This window comes from Nesoenas mayeri (genome assembly GCF_963082525.1).
Source record: "Nesoenas mayeri genome assembly, chromosome: 11".
In the NCBI taxonomy this organism is placed as follows: Eukaryota; Metazoa; Chordata; class Aves; order Columbiformes; family Columbidae; genus Nesoenas; species Nesoenas mayeri.
Genome location: NC_137563.1, coordinates 5,280,694 through 5,307,412, shown reverse-complemented (window position 1 = coordinate 5,307,412; position 26,719 = coordinate 5,280,694). Strand labels below are relative to the sequence as shown.

The window sequence follows — 26,719 nt, the reverse complement described above, 5'->3', positions numbered from 1 at the left end:
ATGACCACTTTACTATTAGTGTTTGTGTGTTTGCGAGTCATCACAGCAGCCGTCGCCGTGGAGCTCTCAGGTACGTGACCTGGGGTGTGGGACATTGGGACTGAGCCGTGTGCTGCACTCTGGTCCCAGATAAGTGTCCCCAAGATCTGCTCTGTGTACACACAAGGCTTCTCTCTTTGGATGGATGCTGTGCCTCTCGCTGACCTTGTGCTTGGGGAACCAGGGAGACAGGTCCAGACAAAGGCAGATTTATGGGGAAACTAAGGGAATTTCAGCATTCCCCTTTTTAGACCCTGTCAGGTGTGATCTCATAGCAGCTACACTGCAGTAGAGCCTGTCATTCCCTTCATTCTCATATCCAGCACTGGTCCAGATCCCAAAAACAACAGTGACACAAGGGTCATGGTTGTAACTTCCCTTTCTGTAAATTCTTTTCAACAGACTAGACCAAAAATAGTGTGTCTGAGCAAATATAGGCATTGGAACATATGGAAGCACTGGAAATTTTGGATTAAATGCATTATTGATGTAACCATTGCTTTGTTTTGGAACTGGCAGACAGTAGTGATGGCCTGGAAGTGAAGATACCCGAGCAGTCTCCCCTACGTGTTGTCCTGGGAAGCTCCCTGAACATCCCCTGTTACTTCAACATCCCAGAGGAAGAGGACACCAGTGCCCTGCTGACCCCACGGATCAAATGGAGCAAACTCTCAAACGGGACCGAAGTTGTCTTGCTAGTGGCCACTGGTGGGAAAATCCGGCTCAACAGCGAGTACAGGGAGGTGATCTCTTTGCCAAATTATCCCGCCATCCCCACCGATGCCACTTTAGAAATCAAGGCGTTGAGATCCAACCACACTGGGATTTATCGCTGTGAAGTGATGTACGGGATCGAGGACAGACAAGACACAATAGAGGTCCTAGTGAAAGGTGAGATCCTGTCCTCAATTTCTCCTTTCAAGGTCTTTCTGCCTGGCCTAGGCAGAGGAGGTACTGTTCTCCCTATAGGCATAAACCCTTTTAGTTGGGTCACAAATAAGGCAATGAGTAGGTGAGCAGAAGCCATGGGCCAGCCATTTATTTTAGCAGGCTAGGAGCAGACTAAACAAACCAGTAAAATGACTCATGGGAGAATATATGGCAATAAAATGACTCTTCTGGCAGAAGGTTAGTTACAAAGTCAGCAGGATGACATCCTTGGCAGCAGGTGATACTGGATACGCTGGGCTATTGCTCACAGAGGTGAAGCTGGAACAAGGCTGTCATAACTTCTATTTCTTCCAAACATTTTAGGAGATGGGATGCCCTCAGCTGGAGAATTGATCTGTTCTTGAAAAAATTTCCCCATAGTCTTGCAAAGCTCATCCTAGTAATAGGTAGATGAAATAACAAAAGTTACATTTCCTACATCACTTATATTTATCCTTTGCTTTTGGTGTAGGACAGGGACACAGCTTCCACTACAAGAGTTAACCAGCAGGTCTCTACTGGTCACATACACTGGAATGTGTATCAGTCGCAGCTGCGAGCCCATTCATTACCTCCTGGTGAATTTTCCACTTAACGTTCCGCTCATACCAGAGCAGAGTGTACAGACAGCCTGTAAAGATCCCAGTTCATCGAAAAGTACAACTTAGATATGCTTGTGGCAGACCTAGAGATTTCAAGTGGACTTGCCTCTTGTTCCCTGGGTGTTTGTACAGTGGTTGACACTCTGCACCCTTGGAACTGAGCAGGACCTTGAGGGGTTACAGCTTCCAAACCTGCACAGCATCACTGTCCCTGCTCTGCACCACTGCCTGATTGCTGATCTGTGCATTTAAAATGCTGTACAGATCACAGAATCACAGAATCGACTGGGTTGGAAAAGACCTCAGAGATCATTGAGTCCAACCCTTGGTCCAACTCTAGTCCGTTTACTAGATCATGGCACTAAGTGCCATGTCCAATCTCAGTTTAAAAACCTCCAGTGACGGCGAGTCCAGCACCTCCCTGGGCAGCCATTCCAATGCCTGACCACTCTCTCTGCAAAGAATTTCTTTCTAATATCCAGCCTAAATTTCCCCTGGCAGAGTTTAAGCCCATGGCCCCTTGTCCTATTGCTGACTGCCTGGGAGAAGAGACCAATCCCCACCTGGCTAGAACTTCCCTTCAGGTAGTTATAGAGAGTGATGAGGTCACCTCTAAGCCTCCTCTTCTCCAGACTAAACAACCCCCGCTCCCTCAGCCTCTCCCCATAGGTCCATACCAGGTAAGTATTGGCTCCTTCTGACAGTGATATAGCTCTATTCTGTGTGATGGATATACTTCCACTGTTCCCACTACTGTTCAGGTACTGGCTTTTATGCACCATATATTTGTTACAGCACCATGGGAGAGCAGTCACTGTCCTAGGTCACCAATGTGCTCCACAAGGTCCTGTGAGAGAAGCCCACCAAGGCACCCTTGGTTTGAGATGCTCAAATACAGACAATCAGCATAAATAGTTCATTGCTTCTAGTTGCTGTGTAGTATCTGTTCTTTGAATACCTAACTTCTCTGGAAGGAAAGGGGCTGGTTCTTCTCTAGAAGATGTGTGAGTGATGGCCATTGTGTTTTCCAGGCATCGTATTCCACTACAGAGCAATTTCCACCAGGTACACCTTGAACTTCGAGAAAGCAAAGCAGGCCTGTATCCAGAACAGCGCCATCATTGCTACTCCCGAGCAGCTGCAAGCTGCGTATGAGGATGGGTACGAGCAGTGTGATGCTGGCTGGCTGGCTGACCAGACTGTCAGGTAAGGAATGGCAGCGGGGAAAGGAGCAGATACTACTACAAGATGCACAAGCATGGCTCAACCACACTGAGCTGTGAACCCTTCGGTGGGGAGGCACCTTGACCTGATGTATTTGGCTGGTGTTCCCAGGGACCTGCTGTGCTCAGGACCATCACAAAGAGGGCAGGACAGCAAGTCATCCTTCCCGTTCCCCATAACCCAGGAAAAGCCATAAAGCATCACACGGTGGCTGCCCAGGTCCTGCTCCCCCTCCTTAACCCGTTCTCTCTGCCAGGTACCCCATCCACTGGCCCCGGGTGCAGTGCTACGGCGACAAGGATGAATTTCCAGGAGTGAGGACCTACGGTGTCCGTGAGCCAGATGAAACCTACGACGTTTACTGCTATGCAGAGCAAATGCAAGGTGATTTGGGGCTTTTACTGTCACTAGATGCAGAAGCAGCCAAAGCTCTGATCATGCCTAGGCTGGACAACAGTAAATACAGAGGCAGGACAGATTAAAGATGGAATAGCACATACCCCAGAAAAAGCCAGATATTCTCTGCAGTCTCTTCAGTAGTCCTTGGACAATTTTAATGTCAATGACTAATGCAGTACCGAGTTTGTCTAACCTCTGACACAGTCCTGTGTGTCCCTGGTCATCCATGTGAGGGTGTGACATTCAGAGGTGTCCGTCTGCCATGTTTATGACAGGGATTCATTGAAACGTTCAGCACATCAGAACTGAAATTGTCCTTTGCCTTCCTCTTGCCCTGTGGCTCCAGCTAGCTGGGGATATTTTGCTCTGGTCTGTATTCAGTCTGCAAGACTCCCTTGCTTCTGGTCTTTATAGACAGTCATCTGCATGGCATTGTAGCTCAGCTGTAATGCACAGGACTTTTAGTCTTACCCAGATTCTCAGGAATGGGAAGGGGAAAGAAAAGGAATTGAGATTAAATTCTGCACATAATTCCTGTGCTATTGGATGGTGTGATTGCAGGTAAAGTCTTCTATGCCACCGCCCCCGAGAAGTTCACCTTCCAAGAAGCTTTTGACAAATGCCAAAGTTTGGGAGCCCGTTTGGCCACCACAGGAGAGCTGTACTTGGCCTGGAAGGATGGCATGGACATGTGCAGCGCAGGCTGGCTGGCTGATCGCAGCGTTCGCTACCCCATTTCCAGAGCACGGCCCAACTGTGGAGGAAACCTGGTGGGCGTGCGGACGGTGTACCTGCACGCCAACCAGACGGGGTACCCGCACCCCGACTCTCGCTACGATGCCATCTGCTATAGCGGTGAGTGCATGGGGGCCGTGGGACTCAGCAGTGTGTCTCTACATGTCATCAAGCAGGATCTCCCTGGCCAGAGCTAACCCCAAAATAAGGCTTGGAAGGAAAGTGGGTTCTCAGAGGATTTAGTCCCCTGATCATGTTCAGGCAGGAAACAGATCCAGAAAGTGCACAGGGGGGCTCTGAGGAGGTGGCATGACAGAGCCCTCTTCCCTCCGGTCCTCCCACACCTTCCAGCTTTGGTAGTTCTCCTGGAGACAGGGAACAGAGCCCAGGTGCTTCATGTACAAGACTTTGAATGCTGGAGATGACAGAGAAGGAAACAGAGAACAGGTCTGACCATGAAGATGTATATAGTGTTGTGATGTGGTACAGACACCTGCCTGAGTTTCCATGTTGAGTTAAATCAGGGACTGCAGCAGTCTCTGATGATCAGAAATGGGGCAAAATTGCACCTGGGAAGTTGAGAGCTTCCCAGCTACTCCCTCTTTCTTGTAATTGCACTCTTCTTGCAGCAAGAAGGGGACAAAACACAGTGGTATACAATCTATTCAGGGCAACCATAGGCTAACATTCAGATAGGATTGCCATCTTAAAAAAAGTTTTGAAACCTGTTTGATACAGACCTTTTGTGTCCAGATGCATGCACAATCAGTGTGTCAGGAGGCCCTGTAAAACCTCATAGACCCCTGGGAGTAATCGACTGATGTGGCCAAGCTGAAGACTGGTGCAACAAGCTGCAGCCTTCTGGTTATCTCAGGGTGTGCATCTGAAGTTACTGAGCACAGCAGTCCTTGTCTCAGGATCTCTGTCTGATTCTCTGAATGCCTTGAGGTCAGAGAGATAGGGGCTAAAATGAACTAGAAGGAAAATGGAATTGGAAATAAATAGAGCAGGGTAAGCAGTATCAGGGGAAAAGCCTGACCTTGTTGCATTATTTCTCCCTCCCCAGCTGAGACTTGCCTCACTGCATATCCAAGATGTCCCGTTCCTCCCTCACCTGCCAAGTTATGTTTTATGCTGCCCTTTAAACCACCATCCTTGCTGTAGGCTGACCTGCTCAGTGGCATGTTAAGCATGGTCTCCAACACCTGAGGGATGTGACTTGCACAGAAAAGTGCAAGAAAAGGCAGGACTTGTTTGAATGTATTTGGTACAGCAAGTGGCCTAGGCTGTCCTGGTGATGGGGTTGGCATGCTTGTATGCGATGAGCTTTTAAGCTCTCACCTGGGCAGAGCAGAAGGAGATCACGATCCTAGTGACACTTGATGCATTGAGTGTGAGGATCCAGTTGTCCTTCTCCCACGGCTCAGACCTGCTGTGGAGGTTATCCAAGCTGCCCTACTTCCCTCCGACCGCCTTAAATTCCTGCGGCAGGCACTAGAGGTCAGTGCAGACTTGGATATGGGCAAGGTGTTCCCGGGAAGGAGAGCTGGGGCAATCCTTTCTGATTTACCAGCTATGGAACATGCGGTGGCTCATTGACATGAAGGTGGCCTCCTTGCGGGGACGTTGTGCAGAGCCATAGTGGAGGAAGGAAAACCTTTTTTTACAAAAGCGTCATGATTTTCCTGCTCCTCTCAGAGTCGGCAAACACCCAACTTCTTCTCAGAGGCAGCACATAACACCTTGCTAGACTGACGATGTCCCTGCTGACTGCTGCTTTGTCTCCTGATGTAGGGGATGACGTTGAGACTCTGGTCCCAGGGCAGTTCATCGATGAGAGGGGAAGTGAGCTGGGCAGCGCTTTCACTATCCAGACGGTCACCCAGACCGAGGTGGAGTTACCTCTGCCACGCAACGCCACGGAGGAGGAGGCCCGTGGCAGCATTGCCACCCTGGAACCCATCGAGATCACCCCCACTGCCACTGAGCTGTACGAGGGCTTCACTGTCCTTCCAGATGTCTTTGCCACTGGTGTCACAGCAGAGACAGCTGCCCCAGAGGAGGAGAACGTGACCAGGGGGGATATCACAGCGGTGTGGGCTGTACCTGAAGAGGTCACCACCGTAACCTTAGGCACTCTCATCACCACCCAAACAGCAGAGATGAGTTCGGTGGAGGAGGTCATGGGGGTGACTGCCACACCAGGACTAGAGTCTGCCTCGGTGTTCACAGTGGAAGATCAGCTTGTGCGAGTGACAGCAGCCCCTGGTGTTGGCCTCCTACCTGAGAAGCCCATCTCCCCCACGGGTAAGTCACCAGGACTCCGAGAAGTCTGAAGATCCATTTTTCATAGAGGTAACCATTCAGCTGAAAACTGCCTGAGCTTCTGCCATCTCAGAGGGCATCTGGGTCCTTGGAGGTGTGCAGGCCTGTTTGGGGTAAGGGATAGGCTGAATACCTCCATTATGGTAGGACACGAGGGTTGAGGAGGAGGCTGTGGTTCACCCCATCATGTGCTGAAAAGGGTTCTGCTGGGTGATGCTTGGGGCTGCAGTGGGCACACTCTGCACTCCCATATGCATCTGGCTCCAGGGAAGGAGGGAAGTCAAGGTAGGAAGATCCCAGAAGAGGGCTAGAGATCGCTAAACATCACCCTTTATGGCAGCGGAGCTCGATGAATGAGGCATCTCCATCAAAATGACTTTGACAGGCACTGGTCCTTACACTGTTGTTGGGGAGACCCTTTCTGGTCACACATCTTGGTGAAGGGGGTGTCCCATATCTGCTGTGTCACCATCGCTTCTCTTCCCCCAGGTGTGGTGTTTCACTACCGCTCCGCCACCAGCAGATACGCTTTCTCCTTCGTCCAAGCCCAGCAGGCCTGCCTGGAGAACAACGCAGTTATCGCCACTCCCGAACAGCTCCAGGCTGCCTACGAGGCTGGCTTTGACCAGTGCGATGCCGGCTGGCTGCGGGACCAGACAGTCAGGTAAAACTATATTGACTAGGGGAAGACAAATCTCAAAATGACTACCCAGCCATGAAATTGAGGCTTTACTCTCATCTGCCCTGCTGTTTTACTCATCAGCATCTAAATTTTTCCTGACTTAAGGCTGTTCCCAGCTCATGATATCTATATTGGCCAATAGACCCATTTTTCTCCACCTGTTCTACCCATTTCCTAACCTGTGTATACCTCCTGCAGCAGTGAGCTCCCCTGATGTGTAGGAAAAGTGAAGTTTGTATTCATTGCCCCAAACTGGAAGTGGACTTGTTTCCAAGTCACGCTGGGGACCCTGAGTGCCTCTAACAGTGAACTGTTAGTGTCCTGCTCCCAAATGCACTGTGGTTCTTCAGTCCAAGGCTGATCTCGGGTTACCTCCCCTCTCCTTCTTTCGGTAGGTATCCCATCGTGAATCCCCGAAGTAACTGTGTAGGGGACAAAGAGAACTCTCCAGGTGTGCGGTCATATGGCATGCGCCCAGCCTCAGAGACCTATGATGTGTACTGCTACGTCGACAGGCTCAAGGGTACGTTCTCCCATCTCCTCTGGGCACAGCTGTGGACCAAAATGTGCTTCAGACCTCCTTGTCTTCATGTACATAGGTAGGATGCAGACACACCTGTTTTCTCTCCTATCCCTCAGGTGAGGTGTTCTTTGCAACCCAGCCAGAGCAGTTCACCTTCCCAGAAGCTCAGCAGTACTGCGAGAGCCAAAATGCCACACTGGCCTCTGTTGGCCAACTCCATGCTGCCTGGAAGCAGGGCCTGGACAGATGCTACGCTGGCTGGTTAGCTGACGGCAGCCTCCGCTACCCCATTGTGAGCCCCCGTCCCGCCTGTGGAGGGGATGCACCTGGTGTGAGAACCATCTACCAGCACTACAACCAGACGGGATTTCCCGACCCACTTTCCCGGCATCATGCCTTCTGCTTCAGAGGTACCTTCCCACCCCTTGTAGACCTGTCTCCTCGGGGAAAGGGATTTCTCGAGGGAGGTTGGGCACACTGGGATGCTGGTTTGGCTGAACAACTTCACTGGAATCTTGGACTGTGAATTTTTGGAAACTCCCTCAAAAAGCTTTTTGTTCCAGCTCTGCCGCCTGTGGAGGAGGATGGAGTCACCTTGTTCTTTGAAGAAGATGCGCTGGCAACCCAAGTAATCCCTGGAGTGGAGGGGGTACCCTCTGGAGAGGAGGTAACTGTGGAGACCGAGTTTGCCACTCAACCTGAGAATCAAACAGCCTGGGGGACAGAGGTCTTACCAACCGATGTGTCGCTGCTCCCAGGTGGGTCAGAGCTTCCTCATCTCCAGGGCTGCACTTGGCTGGTGTTGTAGAGTTGGGACACTCCCAAAATAAATGATGTGTCCTTTCTGAAAGGAACTCCCTCTGAATCTATATGATTATCACCATATTAGCAAAGTCTGAGGCTGTGCACACAGGAGGACCTACATGTGTATATTATTGAACTTTTATGTAGGTCTGAACTAAATGACCAACCACCCCGAAGACAAAGGTACCAGTTTGAAGGAAAAAATGAATTGAGAAATTGTTAATGGCTTCTTTAAAACAATTTCATAAACAATTTTCCTATCTCTCTCTCTTTATTCTCTCTTTCTTTTGCAGTGAGTCCATCTGTTTTTCCTCCAGCCACCATAATACCAGAGGAAACAAGCACCAATGCTTCCATCAGCGAAGTATCAGGGGAGATGACTGAATCTGGAGAACGTCAAGTCAGTGGTGAAACTTCGGCATCCGGGTGGGTACCTGAAGTCCCGGATGCAAGTGGAGAACCGACTTCTGGACTTTTTGAACTTAGTGGAGAACACTCAGGGATCGGAGAAAGTGGATTACCATCTGTAGACCTGCATACTAGTGGCTTTCTACCTGGAGAAAGCGGGCTACCCTCAGGGGACCTGAGTGGTGCGCCTTCTGGCATTCTTGACATCAGTGGCTTAACTTCTGGAGAGGAAGATGTATCAGTGTCTACTTCGAGGACACCAGAGATTAGTGGCCTGCCACCTGGAGTGGAAAGCAGTGGGCTGCCTTCTGGATTTAGCGGAGAAATCTCTGGCACTGAGCTGGTCAGTGGTGTGTCTTCTGGAGAGGAAAGTGGACTTGCCTCTGGTTTTCCTACCATCTCTCTTGTGGATACCACGTTGGAGGAAGTTGTCACAACAGTACCAGAACGACAAGAGGAAGGAAAAGGATCCATCGGAGTCAGTGGTGAAGGAGATCTGTCAGGGTTCCCATCTGCTGAGTGGGACACCAGTGGAGGAACCCATGGGTTACCCTCAGGAGCTGAGCTCAGTGGGGAGCCCTCCGGAGAGCCTGAGCTCAGCGGGGAACCTTCTGGGGTGCCTGAGCTCAGCGGGTTGCCCTCAGGACTGGATGTCAGTGGAGAACCATCTGGAACGCATGAGGTCAGTGGCCTGGTGGACCTAAGCGGCCTTACTTCTGGTATCGATGGAAGCGGCGAGGCTTTGGGTGTTACCTTTGTAGACACCAGTTTGGAGGAAGTGACAACAATCCCCTCAATTACAAGAGCAGAAGCAAAAGAGATTTTGGAAATCAGTGGATTACCTTCAGGAGGTGGAGACACATCAGGGATGGTATCTGGAAGTTCAGACATCAGTGGTGAGCCTTCTGGGCATGTAGACTTTGGTGGGAGTGCTTCTGGAGTGCTCGAGATGAGTGGACATCCGAGTGGAGTGATTGACAGCAGTGGAGAAGTCTCTGGTGTCGATGTCACCAGTGGCCTACTGTCTGGAGAGGAAAGTGGACTTACCTCTGGCTTTTCCACAGTCTCTCTTGTGGATACCACTTTGGTGGAAGTTGTAACACAGACGTCAGTTGCTCAAGAGGTGGGAGAAGGACCATCCGGGATGATAGAAATCAGTGGATTTCCTTCTGGAGACAGAGGACTATCCGGAGAAGGGTCTGGAGCTATTTTGACCAGCGGGTTTCCTTCAGGGACAGGAGACTTCAGTGGAGAGCCATCGGGGATCCCGTATATCAGTGGAGACACTTCTGGAACCACAGATCTGAGTGGACAATCTTCAGCAGTGACAGATGCTAGTGGGGAGGCCTCAGGGCTTCCAGAAGTCACTTTAGTCACTTCTGATTTAGTAGAAGTTGTGACAATACCAACAGTATCACAGGAACTGGGTGGGGAAACAGCTGTTACATTTCCCTACGGTTTTGGGCCAAGTGGTGGGGCCTCTGCATCAGGTGAATTAAGTGGGGAAACATCTGCATGGCCAGAAAGTGGTATAGAAACATCAACAGCTTATGAAATCAGTGGTGAAACATCAGCATTTCCTGAAACTAGTATAGAAACATCCACAATTCAAGAAATCAGTGGGGAAACCTCTGCGTTTCCTGAAACTAGTGTGGAAACTTCCACAATTCATGAAATCAGTGGGGAGACATCTGCATTTCCTGAATTTAGCACAGAAACATCAACAATTCAAGAAATCAGCGGGGAAACATCTGCATTCCCTGAGATTATCATAGAAACATCCACAAGTCAAGAAGCCAGGGGTGAAACATCTGGGTATCCTGAAATTATCATAGAAACATCCACAATACAAGAAATCAGTGGGGAAACCTCTGGGTTTCCTGAAAGTAGCACAGAAACATCCACAACACAAGAAATCAGTGGGGAAACATCTGCATTTCCTGAAATTAGAATAGAAACATCAACAGTTCAAGAAATCAGTGGGGAAACATCTGCATTTCCTGAAATTAGAATAGAAACATTCACAAGTCAAGAGGCCAGGGCTGAAACATCTGGCTATCCTGAAATCAGCATAGAAACATCCACAGTCCATGAAACCAGTGGGGAAAGTTCTGCATTTCCTGAAATTATAATAGAAACTTCCACAGTCCATGAAATTAGTGGGGAAAGTTCTGCATTTCCTGAAATTAGTATAGAAACTTCCACGGTCCGTGAAATTAGTGGAGAAAGTTCTGCATTTCCTGAAATTAGTATAGAAACTTCCACGGTCCGTGAAATTAGTGGAGAAAGTTCTGCATTTCCTGAAATTAGAATAGAAACATCCACAAGTCAAGAAGCCAGGGGTGAAACATCTGCCTATCCCGAAATTAGCATAGAAACATCCACAGTTCATGAAACCAGTGGGGAAACATCTGCATTTCCCCAAATCAGCATAGAAACTTCGATGGTCCACGAAATCAGTGGTGAAACATCTGCATTTCCTGAAATCAGAATAGAAACATCCACAAGTCAAGAAGCCCGGGGTGAAACATCTGCATTTCCTGAAATGAACATAGAAACTTCCACAGTTCATGAAATCAGTGGGGAAGCGTCTGCATTCCCTGAGATTAACATAGAAACACAAACAAGCCAAGAAGCCAGGGGTGAAACATCTGTCTATCCTGAAACTAACATAGAAACATCCACAGTTCAAGAAGTAAGTGGAGAAACCTCTGCATTTCCTGAAATTAGAATAGAAACATCCACAAGTCAAGAAGCAAGGGGTGAAACACCTGCATTTTCCGAGACTAACAGAGAAACATCCACAGTCCACAAAACCAGTGGAGAAGCATCCTCATTGCCTGCTGCTAACGTCGAAACAGCTGCCACATCTTTGGCTCATGGTGAGCCCTCTGGTGCTCCTGAGGAGAAGGAAATTCCTGATACAACATCTGGAGCTGTGACACACTCAATCACAGGTGTTTCAGGGGAAACCTCTGTCCCAGACTTTGTAATTAGTACCAGTACTCCAGATGTTGAACCAACACAAGGACACAGGAACCCTGAAGAGGCTCAGCTTGAAATAAAGCCATCCCCTCCCGCGGTGTCAGAACAACAAACAGAGACAGATGCTGTTCTAGACAATCCTCATCTGCTGGCCACTGCTACAGCTGTCCTGCCTCAGGCGTCACAAGAAGCAATAGATGCATTAGGACCCACCACAGAAGGTACCGTGTCTTCTTCTCATATGGAAGGGAATGTGCTATAAAAGGGAAGGGAGGGGGCATAGCTGTCACGTTTTTTGCTTCTTCTACAGAAGAGAACATTAGCACAGAAGCAGACTTGAGCAGAACATTGTTGTGGTGGGAAGCCATCCATGTGGGTTTTTTCACAGGTCGTGTTCAATAGCTTCTGTCTTAACAAATGACAGTCTCTGTTTGGGCAGGTGATGCAATTATCCAGTCACCATAACTGCATCCTCAGAAGCCTCCAGAACCTCCCTCCTGCTTGCCCATGGCGATTACATGCCCCTGGGGTGAGCAGCAGAGGACCAGTTCAAGGGAAGCACCAGAAGATGCACAGCTGGCCTTCCCTCACTGCACCACAGCAGCAGATGCCATTCACTCCTCTGAATTGACGTTCCTGGTGGCACCTACCAGGAACTTGGTGGAGGCATCATCTGCTTGTGCCTCTCAGGGTACCCAGGTCATGGCTGGGACACAGGTGAGCTCTCCCCGATGTGCTGTCAGAGCAGAGGCTTGAAAAAGAGCATTCTTTGAATTGAGAGCTACTGTGACCAGTCTCTGGGTGTGATATGGCTGGGCAAGGCACTGAGGCATTCACACCCCCTCTGAAATTGCCATGAGATGTAGAATCTAGAGAAAACAACCATTTTTTCTTCTCATGTGGAAACAAGAGCAAAGACGGCTCCACCCACCAGAGACTTCCACTGTGGCTAGTGGATGCAGCTGAGAAATTGGATGAGACAGGCTGCAAGCCTCTGCCCTGTTTTATTTCTCTTTCCGTGATGTGTTGACTCGCTGCCTGTATCCCTGAGTGTTTCATAGCGCTTGCTGTGGGAGCCCAGCCATCAGCAGCTTTGCAGTGCTGAGGGGTAAGAGGCAAAGCAAGGCAGCTGGGGACAAAAAATCTCTACTCTCAACATCATCTGTGTTCAGTGCAACGTTTGCATCGGGCAAACTGTTCCAGTGCCTTTGGCACAGAGTAGGGCTGCCCTCTGGTCTGTGTCATACGCTGCATTCTGTAGATAGAACAGGCTAAATGGGTGAGATGATGCTCAGAGCATTGCTATCTTTTGTCAGCTTTGCTGATCAATGCTCTGCCTTCCACCCTGCCCCTTCTTGGTATTTAAACACTCTGTCTTTGGCGGGATTCTTTGGTGCCAAGTATAGACAGACACAATATTTAAATCTGAGTAACCTTTTATGGTGAAAGTACTCTGCTAGCTTTCTGATGAGTGTCCCCTGAGCAGTGTTCACGTGCCGTGGAGGCATTTAGATACTGCAATGAGACAAAAATGAGATGGGATGCTGCTGTGCTTGCTGGTGGCTGCTTCTTGGCCAAGGGAGGAGCGCAGTCCTGGTAACGCAGGATGTCCTGTGGCACCCCTGGCAACGGTTTGGTTTCCCTTTGCTGCAATCAGGTGCAGGCTCCTGGGGACAGGCCCCATTTGAAAACCATCAGTGATTGTGCTGTTTTATGAAGGCCCAAGATATGCTCGGTTCTCAATGGGCCACATGTTCATGTAGGACATGTTGCCTAAGTCTGGTACAAAACATATGTGCAAAGAGATTTTCTGAGTTCCTTCTAGCAAAAGTAATATTAATTCCACCCCCTTCACACATTACCTCTGGAACTGCTTCTTTTTGGTTAATTTACACCACTCACCATAGGTAGCTCTGGACTCAGTAAGGGTCTGTAAGTGCTGGGCTTTGTGAAGCTCAGCCTGATTTCTAACTTCATTTCCATCCCGAAAGTGTTTTGAATGAGTCACTGCATTTCCCTCTGCGTCACTTCTCTCCCTCTGAGAAAACAGGTAATCACAAACCTTTGTTCAGTCCTGCTCAGAACACATTTCAGGTCCCGTCTGTCTGGGCTGAGCTGCTGCACAGCGGATGCTGCAGGAGTGGGTGAGGACAAGTCAGCGGGGTTACTCCTGCAGCACTGGTCCAGCCTGGCATGGGGTCCAGGGCTCGGCAGGGTGTTGCAGGAGTTACACATCCAAAATCCCTCCTTGCGCACCGAATGGGCTCTGCTTTTGGGCCATGCCTGCTGCCACGTCCAGGCTTGGAGACAAAAGCAAACCAGGGAAGGCAGAGTTGAGGGCAAGGAAGGAAACTAGCCAGTGAGGCCCAGGAGGAAGAAAAAAATTGGCCCCAAAGTATGATTCTATTTCACTGTTTTCTCTTTTTATAAATTACCCACAAGGCGATTGCCAGATTCTTCGGAGCATTTGTTAGCCAACATTCTTGTGAAGTATTTTGAAAGAAAACCATGTGTTCGACAGCTCATGTGTAAAGAAACTTGAAAAATTCTTCTGAAATTGGAACGTGTTGTGTATTTGCGAGTCACAGAGATGACGATGTAGCAGCTGGGGCTTCTAAGCAGGTGACAGGGAGAAGTAAATGATGGCTGCATGAAGCTTAATTGTGGACACTTTAGAGAGAGCTTCAGTACCCGTGCGTGGCTGGTGCACCCACTGGAGAAGGTATTCCAGGATAAAACTTCTCTTTTCTAGGTAAGGTTCTTCATTACAGTGTTCCTACAGGGTTAAATGCAGTCCTGATCAGGGTCTGAAAGAAGCTTATCCAGGCGGCAAGAAAGTGTATTGACCATGAACATGCAACGCCCCTGCAAGAAGGAGAACTTCTTCTAGAGAGTTAGAGAAAAGTGATGACAAACGAAGGGGGAAAAGGGGAAAATAATCACAGATTTCCTTTTTTGGGTCATTACTCTTTACAGTGCTCCAGGGATTGTGTACATGGAAAGCCTACAAGGAAAAGCCATGGGCTGGAATGCAAAATGATACTTCCCATGTTGTGGCTGCCTTTTTACCTGAAGCTTCACAGTCTTGAGGTTTAGCTCTTGCAAAAAATACCAGGTTTAGTATCTGTGCATTGTGCTCTGCTCAGAGTTTGTAGGATGTAATGGATTGCCATTAAGTGCAATTAATTTTGGCCAGCATTAAAGCACAGGAGAAGCTGGTTCAGACTGCAAGAGGAGCTAAGAATGAGGAGCAGGGACACGTTGCTGTTACCCTCTTGTCAGCAAAGGGTTCCAGTTAGATCCAGCAGTCTTTTTAGTGGGATTATTTAAGAAGAATGGTATTTTTCTGCTCTGCTATAGACTCTAGTTCTCCTTGAAAGCCAGAGCCAGAAAGAAAAGAAGACCAAAGATTAACACTTGGAGTGCCAGTATTTTTTAGTATTTAAGAAGAATGGAAGGCTACGCATGCACATTTCTGTAGTCAGCACTTTGATGCCTCCACAAGGACAGGAACCCCACAAGCCTGAAGAATAGTCCATAGGTTTGGCTTCTTCATCCAGAGTTTTGCCAACTCAGCAGGTCTTTTTGCTTCTGGTAATATTTGAAGACAAATAATTATTAGCTGAAAAAAGCATGCTGGCACTTCAGTGAAAGGCTGTGGTTTGGAGTGCTCTGTCCAGTCAACAAGTTAAAAACTTCGCTCAGGTCAGCTGAAAAGAAATGTGCTGAAACAGCAGCTATTTATGTGAAGTTTTGCTTGTCTCTGGTGAAATAAGTTTATGGACTCCACTGCCTATGGCACCAGCACAGATGAAGGTCATAATCCAAATGAGGAAAGGGTCTTGATGGGGTTTCATCTTTCTTCATGCCCTGGAAGTTCAAGCAATAGAGTCTTGTTGGTCCAGAGAAGATCAACGCAAAAGTAAAAAAGTCTAGAAAACATTCACTTGATTCATAATGTTTCAACTACATGGAACGGAGAGTATGCTCTCAAGAAGGCAATGGAGGTACCAGTCCTGGTTGAATGACAGGCAAAAGCAGAGCCCATTTGTGACTGAACAGATGATTCGATGTCCCCTGAATCCATTGTCCATGTCCATTTTGCACTGGAACTTTATTAGCTTAATTAAAACCTTCCTCTGAAGAAGAAACCTACAGTCCTGGACTAGTGTTTTATACACATCAGTTTACTTATAGATATAATATTTTGGAGGCAGAGACATCTGAATTGCTTGAACGCTCCTTCCATGGGAATGTTATATAAAACGAAGGTCCCAGCAGGTCAGCAGGTTCTCCTGGAAACTTGCTGTTCTCTACATTAATATAACTATTTAAGGCTGTAGCAATATCTGCCCATTCTGCTTCATGGAGGCTTTGGTTTAATTATTGTAGTTAATTATTATAAAGACTGAGTTGCTTATCATAAGCCACTAGCTGGCTATGTGATTTTTGATGCCAGCACTTCACTTAAAATGCGAGAGAACTGTTTTCCCAACTCCTCCTGTTCTTTTCTTGTAGGAGTCACCCTACAATTGCTCCTATGTTTTTCTTCACTGTTTGAGCTACCAGATCGGCAGTTCAGGCTTCCCAGGAGTCTCTGAAAAGCAAATTTAAGTTGTACCTGGATTTGTTTTTCCTCAGTCTCTAGAAGACCATTATCTAGCTGGTCTCTGAGTCCCTGTTTGGATAATTGCACTTACAAAAAGGCCTATGAAGAAAGAGTGAGGGGCACAACAGCGACTGCTGGACATCCTGAAAATGCCTTGCCTTTTGGTCTTAATTTTTCCTCTCTAAAGAACAAAAACAGGAGTTTTAATCCTAGGGTATATTTCTAAACCAGTTTCTCACAGCTTCAGTAAAACTATAGTTGGTTAAAGGTTTGGGTGATTGCATCTTCCCTGTTGTTAAGCTGCTTCTCCTTTGTTAAGCACAGAGGTGATGGATTTTTATGGATATTCTTGCTTATCTTTCATACAGGCTGCCATTGAGAGAAATGCACTGATTGTATCGTTTTAAAAAGTGTTAGCACTGCTTCTAGTATTGTCTTCTTAGCTTGGGATGAGGATTTTTAAAGCATTTCCTTCTCACCACTGACACTGTGTGTTCACTTTTATGTGTCATTTGCCTCCTAAGCAAAAACAGGACCAATCTATTTCTCTTTCATTTCTAAAGGATTTCTCTTTCTGATTTCCATTACCTAGTACATTGGGACAATAACTATGTTATGCTTAGTTGCACCAAAAGAAAATAGTTGTGCCTAAATACAGTACGTATTTGGCAATATCAGAGAAAACTTAGGAAGAAAATGGTGAAACAAATGTAAAGTTTGCATTGTAGTTGTGTAACTTCCCTTGCTTTCTCCAGCCAGCAGTTTACATCTTCCAGATGCAAGACCCTGTTTACATTGGTTTTTTGGGTTTTTTTTAATTTTATTTTTTTAAATCTAGAATTTAGACCTTGAGTCCTGTTAGTAGCAAAAAATAGAAACTGTTCTGACAATAGCTTTGAATAATCTTTGGCAACTTCTGAGCGATATTAACTGCAGTATGAATCGTCTTCTAAAGAGCTGCTAATTTTGCATTATCCTCAATAAGTGAGTTAATAATATGTTCTAAATGGGCTTCCTACTCTTGGCACCGCAAGGCATTTTCTTCCCTGTCTTTGTTTTCAAGCCAAAGCTCTTGAAAACGAGGGCTGCCTCCGCTCTGCATCCCCTGCCGCATCGCTCGTCCTTTGTTAGCACTGGGTAATAATAGCAGAAGGCTTGTCTTCTTGTTGGTTGATCAGCACTTGAGCTGCATCTCAAAGCAGAGCTGACTTTCTGAAGGACTGCTCACCCAAGCAAATAAATAGCTGGCGTCTGCGTAAGATCCTTGGGTGTCAAGAGCCCTGGCAGCCCGAGCCGTGGCAGCGGGGGCTCGCTCCGTGCTGAGCAGAGCTTGCACACCTCATGTGCTGAAGAGGTGTCCGATGATTTACTGACCTCATCTAGCTCTGAACTCTGTGCAAGTGGATATATTTACGGTATATAAAAGGCTATAAGAAAAAAGGCAAGCATTGAGTGATGTGACTTTATTTTTTTTTTACTTGAGTTCTCACCTGCTCATAAATCATAATCCATAATAAGTCATAAATCCTGTGACTTTGATGCAATATCCTAAAAACACCCACAAACTGGTTTGCCAGGGTTTCCAGGGACAACATTGCTGCCAATTTCACCATTTAAAACTTCTTTTTCTTAAAGACCTCCAAGATGCAAACTTCTGAGAGGACCAGAATCAGCAATGCTTCCAGATAAAATGTTTGAGTTTCTTGATTTCAGCTTGATGAGATGATTCTACAATCAGATAGAGATAGGGTCACTGCCCAAGTGGCCCAATGGGCTGAAGGAGGAGCTTGGTATTTATGATCATCATGTGTTTAAAAACTCTTCTCTCCAGCAATTTGCACCACACTTCTGCGGAAAAAGTTGTCTGTTTCTCACTTGTGTTTGTTGTCTGTTTTTCCAACACTACCTACAAGTACGTACCCTTTATTTATATGTGATACATAAAATATATATGTATATGTATGGAGAGATATATAACATATATATTATACACAGATATTTGTTTTCACAGCATATATAATATGTGCAGTCATATTATATAGAATATCTGTAAAAGGAAATTCTGTTCCAGTGTTATTTCCCAGCTGGAAATTTGTGGCAAAGACTTTGCATTTGTGTGCCTCCTCCCTCCTCCTCCAAGACTGGGGATGGCAACTCACAGTGGGTCATCTCCTGCATCTCAGAACACATCTCAGACGTGCCAAGTTCTAGTCCATGCTGCCGAAGACACCTGAAGACTCGTTATTCCCTGCTAAACATTCTGTTTTAGCTCTCGGATGTGCTTTGTTCACATTTCTGCAGCGTGCTTTCCACGTCATGGAGCCCAATGGACAAAGGAGAGACTTTCCTTACTGATTCAACTGAAACCCACCAGAATCAAAATGAACTTCTGCTGCCACTGCTGTTGGGAAGCCCAAGGGGCCTCTAGAGTTGTAATCATCCCTCAGGATACCTCATTTACCCTTCTGTTCTCTATCTTCTAGAACTCCAAACATGACTAATAAGCAATAGCCAGCCAAGTTCAGCTCCTCCCTTCTACTAGGCCTGTGACCCCCATTTTGCTCTGGAAAGTATTTGTTATTGTTATGGAAACAGGATCTCAAATTCTCTTCATGTTGTAGTGAACAAAGAAATCCAGAAAGCATTCATCAGTATTTAGAAAGGCAATCTAGAGGAAAAAAGATCCTTCTCTCAGTGAAGAACTAACTGCAAAAGTGGTTCATCAGCCGTCTGAGGATGCATTGCTCGCAGTGATAGATTCTAGAATAAAGATGACAACCTTCATGCTCCAAAGCATGAGCCGATTTACCATCCAAGGTCAGGAAGAAATTTTTCCATCACTGAGGCATGTTACAGAACATGTCAACTTTTAGTTGACATATCAGACATTGGCCACTGAGCAACTAGACAGCCACACCGAGTAAAGCATGCATCTGCTCTCGTATGACTGGAGACATGGATCTGCAGGGAGACAATATCACAGCAAATATACCCCAACAACAGAAGAACACAGACCTTGAGAAGCTGCTGCTCAACTCTGCTCTGGTGTTTCCATACCAAACATGTTCATAATCTTTGAATGATTCTTCACCAAGGAAGAAACACCCATAGCTAGGCCTAAGATCCTCAAAGGGAAAAAGTTGAGGGTCTCTGAACCACCTTTGAACCCACTTTTTTTCTTCTCTGCTCTTCCTTCATCTTCACTGAGAAGAAATTTCTTGCCCTAGAACATCTAAATTCTGGTTAGGAAGAAATCAGTAGTAAGCACTGGCCCCAGGAAGGCTTGTTAGGAGACAGAGATCTACTTCAGGGTGTTTCCATCACTTATGATAATTCCACATTCTTCCTTCTAGACCCATAGCTGGTGGAGACACAGACACAAGTTTGCATGTTTGATCCATCAGGCAGAGAACATGAACAAGGAACAGCTGTCCAAGACACTGAGTGCTGTGTATTGGATACATCTCGCCAAGCTTGTCCTGATGTCTTAAGAGTGGTGGCCAACCATCAAGTGACAGAAAACCAATATCTTCCTTATAGTGTCGGTTGGGTTTCTTGTCTTCGTTCTTACAGCAGCAGCAGTGGCAGTATGTTTTCAAATAAGATCTTAGCAACTCCCAGGTTCCCCAAAAACAACTGATGTTCCCTCCTAAACAAGCAAGGAAACAAGTTGTCCCAGTTGCTGGAGTTGTCTGCCCAGACCCCTAATGGAAGCCCTTGATTTCTTGCAGACACTGATGAGTGCCACTCAAGCCCCTGTCTGAATGGAGCTACCTGCGCTGATGGCATCGACTCTTTCAAATGCTTATGCCTTCCCAGCTACGGAGGGGACCTGTGTGAGATCGGTACGGTCTACCTGGCTTCAGCTAATCTTACTAACTGCTGCACTACCTCTTTCACACCCTATCCCCCCAAAAAAGCTGATCCCAATTGCACCCATCTGTCCAGCCCTCATCTCAGTAAGCTAACCTCTAACAGCAGCTTAAAATACACTAGGGAAAAGCTTTGAGACTTTTACTTATGTATTTTGATTACTTTGTTCATCACAGCACTTCTAAGATTCCTAAGCAGGAGCTTCTGGTGTCTTCTTCAGCTTTTTCCTTTTTGCTAACTTTCTCTAATGAAGTTCAATCCAGATTGTAATGGTGTTCATCACAGAAGTCGCTGTCTCTTTGGGTCAAGGGTCTTTCTGTTCATCTGTAACAGTAGGGAAACATCTGAGTATATCTTCACCCCAGGCAAACTTTCTCTGCTAGACCAGAATTTCATGGAAGGATGCTTCAGCTGAGCCATGCAAAATGATTGTGTTTGTCTCTGTGAAGATGCATCTGAGAGAAGCCTTGTTCACTCCAGGAATCTCCACCAATTTGACACAGCATGACATTTTGTCATCCCATCAACATAGCTTCCTGTGGCAAAATCAGCAGGGAATGTATATCTCTGAGAAAATGTGAAGTGACCTATTTTCCTATCAAAATTAGGTACTCTGACCAGCACTAATACTTCTTTTTGTTTCTACAAGGAAAGAAAAGAACGGTTTGGTGTTTTTTTAAAGCTGATACAAGTCTAAACTTTTATCAGCTTAGCTGAGGGGAAGCTCTCCTGCCTTGCTCAAACAAAAGATGAATAAGGTTCCAGTGTCTTCTTTACCTTGGCATGAGTAATGATAATACATAGGATTTTCTCCTCTCCTTTATTTGCATCTCTCCTTCCGCTTCCAATATGAACATACGGAGTAGCTTACAAGAAGGTGGGTCAGGATCATTGGACGGTCTGGGCAGGAATTGTGGTGTCTTAACATCACTTTCCTAATGCAACCTAATCAGCCCCTGATTTACCCATCCCTGCTACCTGTTGTTGAAGGTCCCTGTAGTCCAACAAGAGACTTTCTATCCTGTGGCTGCTTAGAGTCTTGTTTGGTCCAAGCCAGGTTTGATTTCCTCTCTTCTCTGATTTATGGGCTCATGGGGGTCATAGCCTGGAAGATGCAAGAGGAAGCCTGTGTCCCAAATTCAGTGGGGAACGTAAATCTTCATTATTTCCATGAGGCAGATCATCCTTTCTGTTGGTCTCCAAGAACAGGAGGACACTGCAGGTGAGCTCTGCAGTCTGTGCACACTGCCAGTCCTTCTTGTCACCACAACAGTGTCCCTACCAGGGAACAAGATTTTCATCACTCTTTTCCAAGATGATTGTTGTCATATTTCCCCATAAGTAACAGCTGTATAGGAAAGAGTGGCCTTTCTCCTAGGAAATGTCCTGCTGAAGTTCTGTGCCGTGTGCTGTCCCATCCTCAGGCTGTGATGACAACAGGTGGCACTCAAGGTGCTGAAAAAAGTCTTAAATCTCAAAAGACAGAGTGTGTTCTCTGCTCATCCGCCTGTGAAGACCAAGAATCCTTAGAGCTTCAGCTACTTCAAGATAATCAATTTGATCTGTTGAAGAAGGCAGAAAATGTTTTGAATGCATCAAATAACTACCACCCCTTCCAACATCTCTGAAGCATCTGCAATCTCCAGATGGAAGAACACCAGAAAGGTGGATTAGGATAAATTATTATGATTGAAGGTGACAAGTGCTTTGACCTACCAAGTTTAACAACAGAAGAAAGAAACTGAGTACAGAAAACCTTACTGGAAAGGGAGAGAGGCAGGAGGACTCATGAAACCACAATGCTCCAAGAAGAGCAAATGCCTGAGAAATGATGGTAGATGGGCATTTGAAAGGTTGAGATTGAAGATATTTCATTTTCTGTTTTCTTCGATCACGGTGCAGATGGTTCATGTTGCATTGCATGGGAGCTTCTGAAGGTCTTTTCTGGTGGTTTCTCCAATCATATATGCTCTTCCCCACCTGCAGGTTGTTTGTTTGTTTGTTTGTTTTTTAATTAATGGCTTCAACTCTTCAATATTTCTTAAATAGTAAAAGATGTTCTGAAAAGTTGAGAAATTTTTGTATTTCACTCAAAGCTTCCAAGCTTTTTCCTTGAGATTCCATTTTGCCTCTCCACCATGGTAAGTTCCTGCCTCCATCTCTTTTCTCCCATCTTAGTAGGCTTGCTTATCCTCCAGAGCCCTATAACCACACCAAGCAATGCATCCACCCAAATCTGGGCTCTCCTCCCCTCTTTCATTTTCAACCTATACGTGTTGATTCTGAGCATCTGGATCCAGATTTTTGAGTTTCCAGCACAAGTGAGGATAGAGGGGTTCTTTCTTGGTCAGTTCCTCAAAAACAGAGTCCAGGAACATGACATGGGTATTGAATTGCCTAGGAACAAGTTTGTATCATTCAAGTTTTCTGGTACCATTGGTCACTTCACTGCAAACACAGGGTCTTCAACACAGGATCCTCTCTCTGTTCATGTCCTGGATGGCTTCTGATGATTTTCCTTAGGAATTCCCACAGGCAACAGTGTCAGGGTTTCCTTTTTAGTGGAACTGACTACGCATTGTCCCATATCACGAGAGCATGAGACGCTAAGAGGTGAGTTGGAAGGCTTCCAGACCCATGCACCAACTCCTTTTCATAACTCCTTTGTGTGTTTCAGACCTGCAAAACTGTGAGGAAGGCTGGACCAAGTTCCAGGGCCACTGCTATAGGCACTTTGAAGACAGGGAGACTTGGATGGATGCAGAGAACAGGTGTCGACAGTATCAAGCCCACCTGAGCAGTATCATCACCCCGGAGGAGCAAGATTTCGTGAACAGTGAGTTCTGAGGGCAGCCTGAGACCGGGCAGGCATCCATCTGATGGACTCTGAGTCTATGGGCAGATTTATCCAAAATGACGTAAAAACCGTAATTTCCCCCACTGTTGCTCAGATATTTCCTAATGAGGCCTCACCCTTGTGTGGGAGAGAAAGAACTGTCCACCCATGAGACAGAAGCCTTTCTCAGCTAGGGTAGATCTTCATTTCTACCACATAGCTGATGTGGCTTGTTCACAAGATGTTCACTTGATGCAACAAGCGTGGTGACCCATGCCAATGTGGGTGAACTCATGCCCATGGCATGCTGAGTGGAGAGGGAGATGGACAAGCATGATGTGGGGGAAAAAGGACATCATGGGCTGGGAAGGAGCCGAATGACTCAGAGGCTGCAGGTCCAGAGTCAGCTGAGATGGCAAAGAAATGCTTCCAACAAGGTGTAGGAGAAGCATGACCCACTGTTCTCTCCGCCTCTGGCTCTTCCAGGCCACGCACAGGACTACCAGTGGATCGGCCTCAGCGACAGAGCTGTGGAGAATGACTTTCGCTGGTCCGACGGGCACTCTCTGGTGAGCCTGCAGCCCATGGCATAGGAAACCATTAGCCTTTGGTGGGAGGGAAGAGGTTCCTGTTGGGTGGGAAGGGTTCCATGAGCTATGTACTGAGCGCTTGGCTTGGGAGATGAGTGTAGGCAACCCTAAGCTTTGTAGGGCTCATGGTTTTTCTAAGCCTCTGGTGAAGCTGGTCAGCTAAGCTCCTGGGCATTACCGTGACAGAAATAACCAACCGCTGAAGTAGCGGTGGTGGCAACCCATGGTGTCTGCTGGTGAGATGCATGGAGGAGGAAGCAGCAGCAGGGACAAAGGAAGTTGTAGGAGAGGGAAGGGCTCGGCCTTAGGCAAAGGGCTTTTCTTTTTTGGCAGCAATTTGAGAACTGGCGGCCCAACCAACCCGATAACTTCTTCTCGGCGGGTGAGGACTGCGTTGTGATGATCTGGCACGAGCAAGGCGAATGGAACGATGTCCCCTGCAACTATCACCTCCCTTTCACCTGCAAGAAAGGAACAGGTCAGCACCCTGTGCCCTGCCAGCAAAGATGAGGGGCTCGGACAGTGGCTGTGGGGCTGAAGCCAGGGCCAGGGTTTCATGTCCCCAGGCAGAGCTGCCACTGCCACACACCCGCTCCATGCCCTCCCACAGATGTAAGTGGCTGTGGCAATGCCCGGCTCTTGCTGTCTCCCTGGGAGGCAGGAACAGAGCCTGCAAAATTAAGCAAATCACTGCTTAATTTTAAAGCCCATTGCAGAATTTCCATATCTCCCCCCCGACTAAATTTTGTGGGCAGAGGCAATCTTGAAGGGATTTAAGGTTTTATGAACTTTTAAATCAACTATCCCTTTTTTATATTGTCTCAATTTTTTTTTTCCCCAAAGGAAACAAGCCTTCTGCTTATGTATCAAAAAAAGTCCAGCAAGCTTGGGTGATGAAACCTGCCCAAATGGCACCCAGACATCTTCTAGATCAGAGATGTCATTCCAATGGGAGAATGACAGGGGAGGGCATCAGCATCTCAGGGATAGGCAAGGATGGCTGTGGACACAGCTGTCTCTTTCTACCCCAGATGTGGCCTTTCAAGCCCATAAGTCTCTCCCTCCAGCACTTAAAGACCCCACAGGACCAGGTGTGGGAGAAGTGTTGAGGCTGTGAGTGCCCGGTCTGCACCAGGCAGGCAGGAGCTGCCGGGGTGTGAGCTGCCTGCTCAGCCAGGCAGGACTCCTCATCTCTCCATGTCTCTGCTCATCTGCTGCAGTGGCCTGTGGGGACCCTCCTGTTGTGGAGAATGCGAGGACCTTCGGTCGGAAACAGGACCGCTACGAAATAAACTCCCTGGTGCGGTACCAGTGCAACCAAGGCTACATCCAGCGCCACGTGCCCACGATCCGGTGCCAGCCCAATGGGCAGTGGGAAGATCCACGGATATCCTGCATAAATCGTACGTCTCGTCCCCTTCGGGACAGGGCTGATGCATCCCTGCAGCTGGGAGAAGGAGCAGGGAATGAGGGAGGCATCACCTTAGGGTGCAGGTTAGATCTAAGCCAGATAAAAGTGGACATCATGGTCCCTTTGACTTGTTGAAAGCTCCCCCATGATGGGACTATGGGATCTGGCATCTTCTGGGTAGGTGTGGACCACAGAGTCTGGCTGGAGGGACAACCTGGGCGATTCCTGCTTTGGATTCTCCTCCGCCTAGGGAGTGTAGGGGCAGCTCCAGAGCCAGGAAAGGGCAACAAGGAGCTTACCAAGGGTGCAGGCTACTTAAAGAAAGAAAAATAAATACATTCTGAAAGGGTGAGTGTTGGCACAACCTGCATCGGCAGAGAGAATAGGAGGGGGGAGCTGTGGTTCCACCCGAGCCTGCCCCAGCATCCCCCTGTCCTGGGAGCAGACAGAAGCCCCACGGCAGAGCTGAGCCAAGGGACAGGGCTGGGCTCCTGACCCTTCTCCTGTCAAACCTCCAGCTGATGGCGGCCAGCCCTCTCCCACTGATGTCCCAGCCCACTCCCAGGCCTGCCTACACCCCTGTCTCATCCCTGCTCGCCCAATAATTTAATCAGCCTCAGCCAAATCACATCTGTCCAGTGGCCTCCTTGCCAGGTTCTGGTCCAGCTGGGCAATTCCAGCTAAAGCAACAGTCCCACAGCCAGGGAAAATTGATACAGGCTTAAGGGACAAACCTCCACCCAAGGGAGGAGATGGAAGGAGGAGGGATGGAGAAAGTGTCTGTGTGGTGCGGATAGAGCTGCTGACTCCCTTGGCTCTGCTGCAGACCTGGAAAGCTGCAGTGCTCCCAGCACAGGCCATCAGTGATTAGAATAAGACACTTAGGCTGTTCCCAAACAGCTTTTGCATCTTCCATCAAAACCCTTCTCCAACTCTCACACCGGAGTGGTGCCAGCTCCAAGGGAGACCAGCAGCAAAGATCAGGCAGAAACTTTGTCCCTGCCAGCCAGACAGGGCTGTTTCACCTCCTGTGCCCTGGGCACGTTCCACTAATGAAGGATATTTCCATCCCTGTCCCAGGGGACTGGGGAGGGACTGTCAGGGCAGCAGGGGAGGCAGGGACACGGTCCCTGTGCCCACCCCAATAGTGGAGCCAGGCACAGGAAAGGGATGGAATGAGCATCTGCAGTGGGGATGCGCCTGCCCAGGTTCCCAGGAGGCACCTTCACCCCTGGAGGAAGCGAACCCCAGTTGCAGGGGCAAAAGAAGGGCCGATTGTGTGTGAGAAAACAGGCTGGCGCCGTGGCACACACAGCTGCCCGTCAGGCAGCGCTGCCTGCAGCTGCCCGTGTTTTTCCATGGAGCCAAAAGCTGGGGCGGCCAGCACAGGACAAGCAGTGTCTCTGTCCCAGCTCCAGCTAACAAGGTGCCTTTTCTTCTATTCCTTCTTCTGCAGCCTCCAACTACCAGCGCAGGCTATACAAGAGGAGTCCCAGGAGCCGGTCAAGACTCAGCGGCAGAGCCGTGCACAGACCCACCCATTAGAGCGGGGCGAGAGACCGAGGGGGAAAGTGAGAGAGAAAGAGAGATTTTTAACAGAACAGTTATATTAACAGAGTCGATTTCTTCTTCTTCTTGTTGCTTTTTTGTCATATAAGGAAAAAAAAAATATATTAAAGACAAACCCACCTTTGTGTATATATATAAAAAAAAAAAATTAATGTTTTTTTCCATGCACCAAAGC

General features: G+C 47.6%; 1 protein-coding gene across 1 annotated transcript; it reads left to right on the top strand.

The window, feature by feature from the left end:
- On the top strand, nt 1-26,520 carry ACAN (aggrecan; the record flags this gene model as incomplete). The annotated part of the gene is made up of 17 exons (XM_080351241.1): nt 1-70; nt 559-930; nt 2,603-2,777; nt 3,052-3,179; nt 3,756-4,049; nt 5,724-6,236; nt 6,744-6,918; nt 7,332-7,459; nt 7,576-7,869; nt 8,023-8,217; nt 8,557-11,877; nt 19,997-20,110; nt 22,816-22,974; nt 23,461-23,543; nt 23,898-24,042; nt 24,785-24,967; nt 26,432-26,520. 17 exons carry the CDS (start codon nt 1-3, stop codon nt 26,518-26,520), a joined length of 6,438 nt encoding a protein of 2,145 aa, XP_080207367.1.
- Between the last annotated feature and the right edge of the window lie 199 nt (nt 26,521-26,719).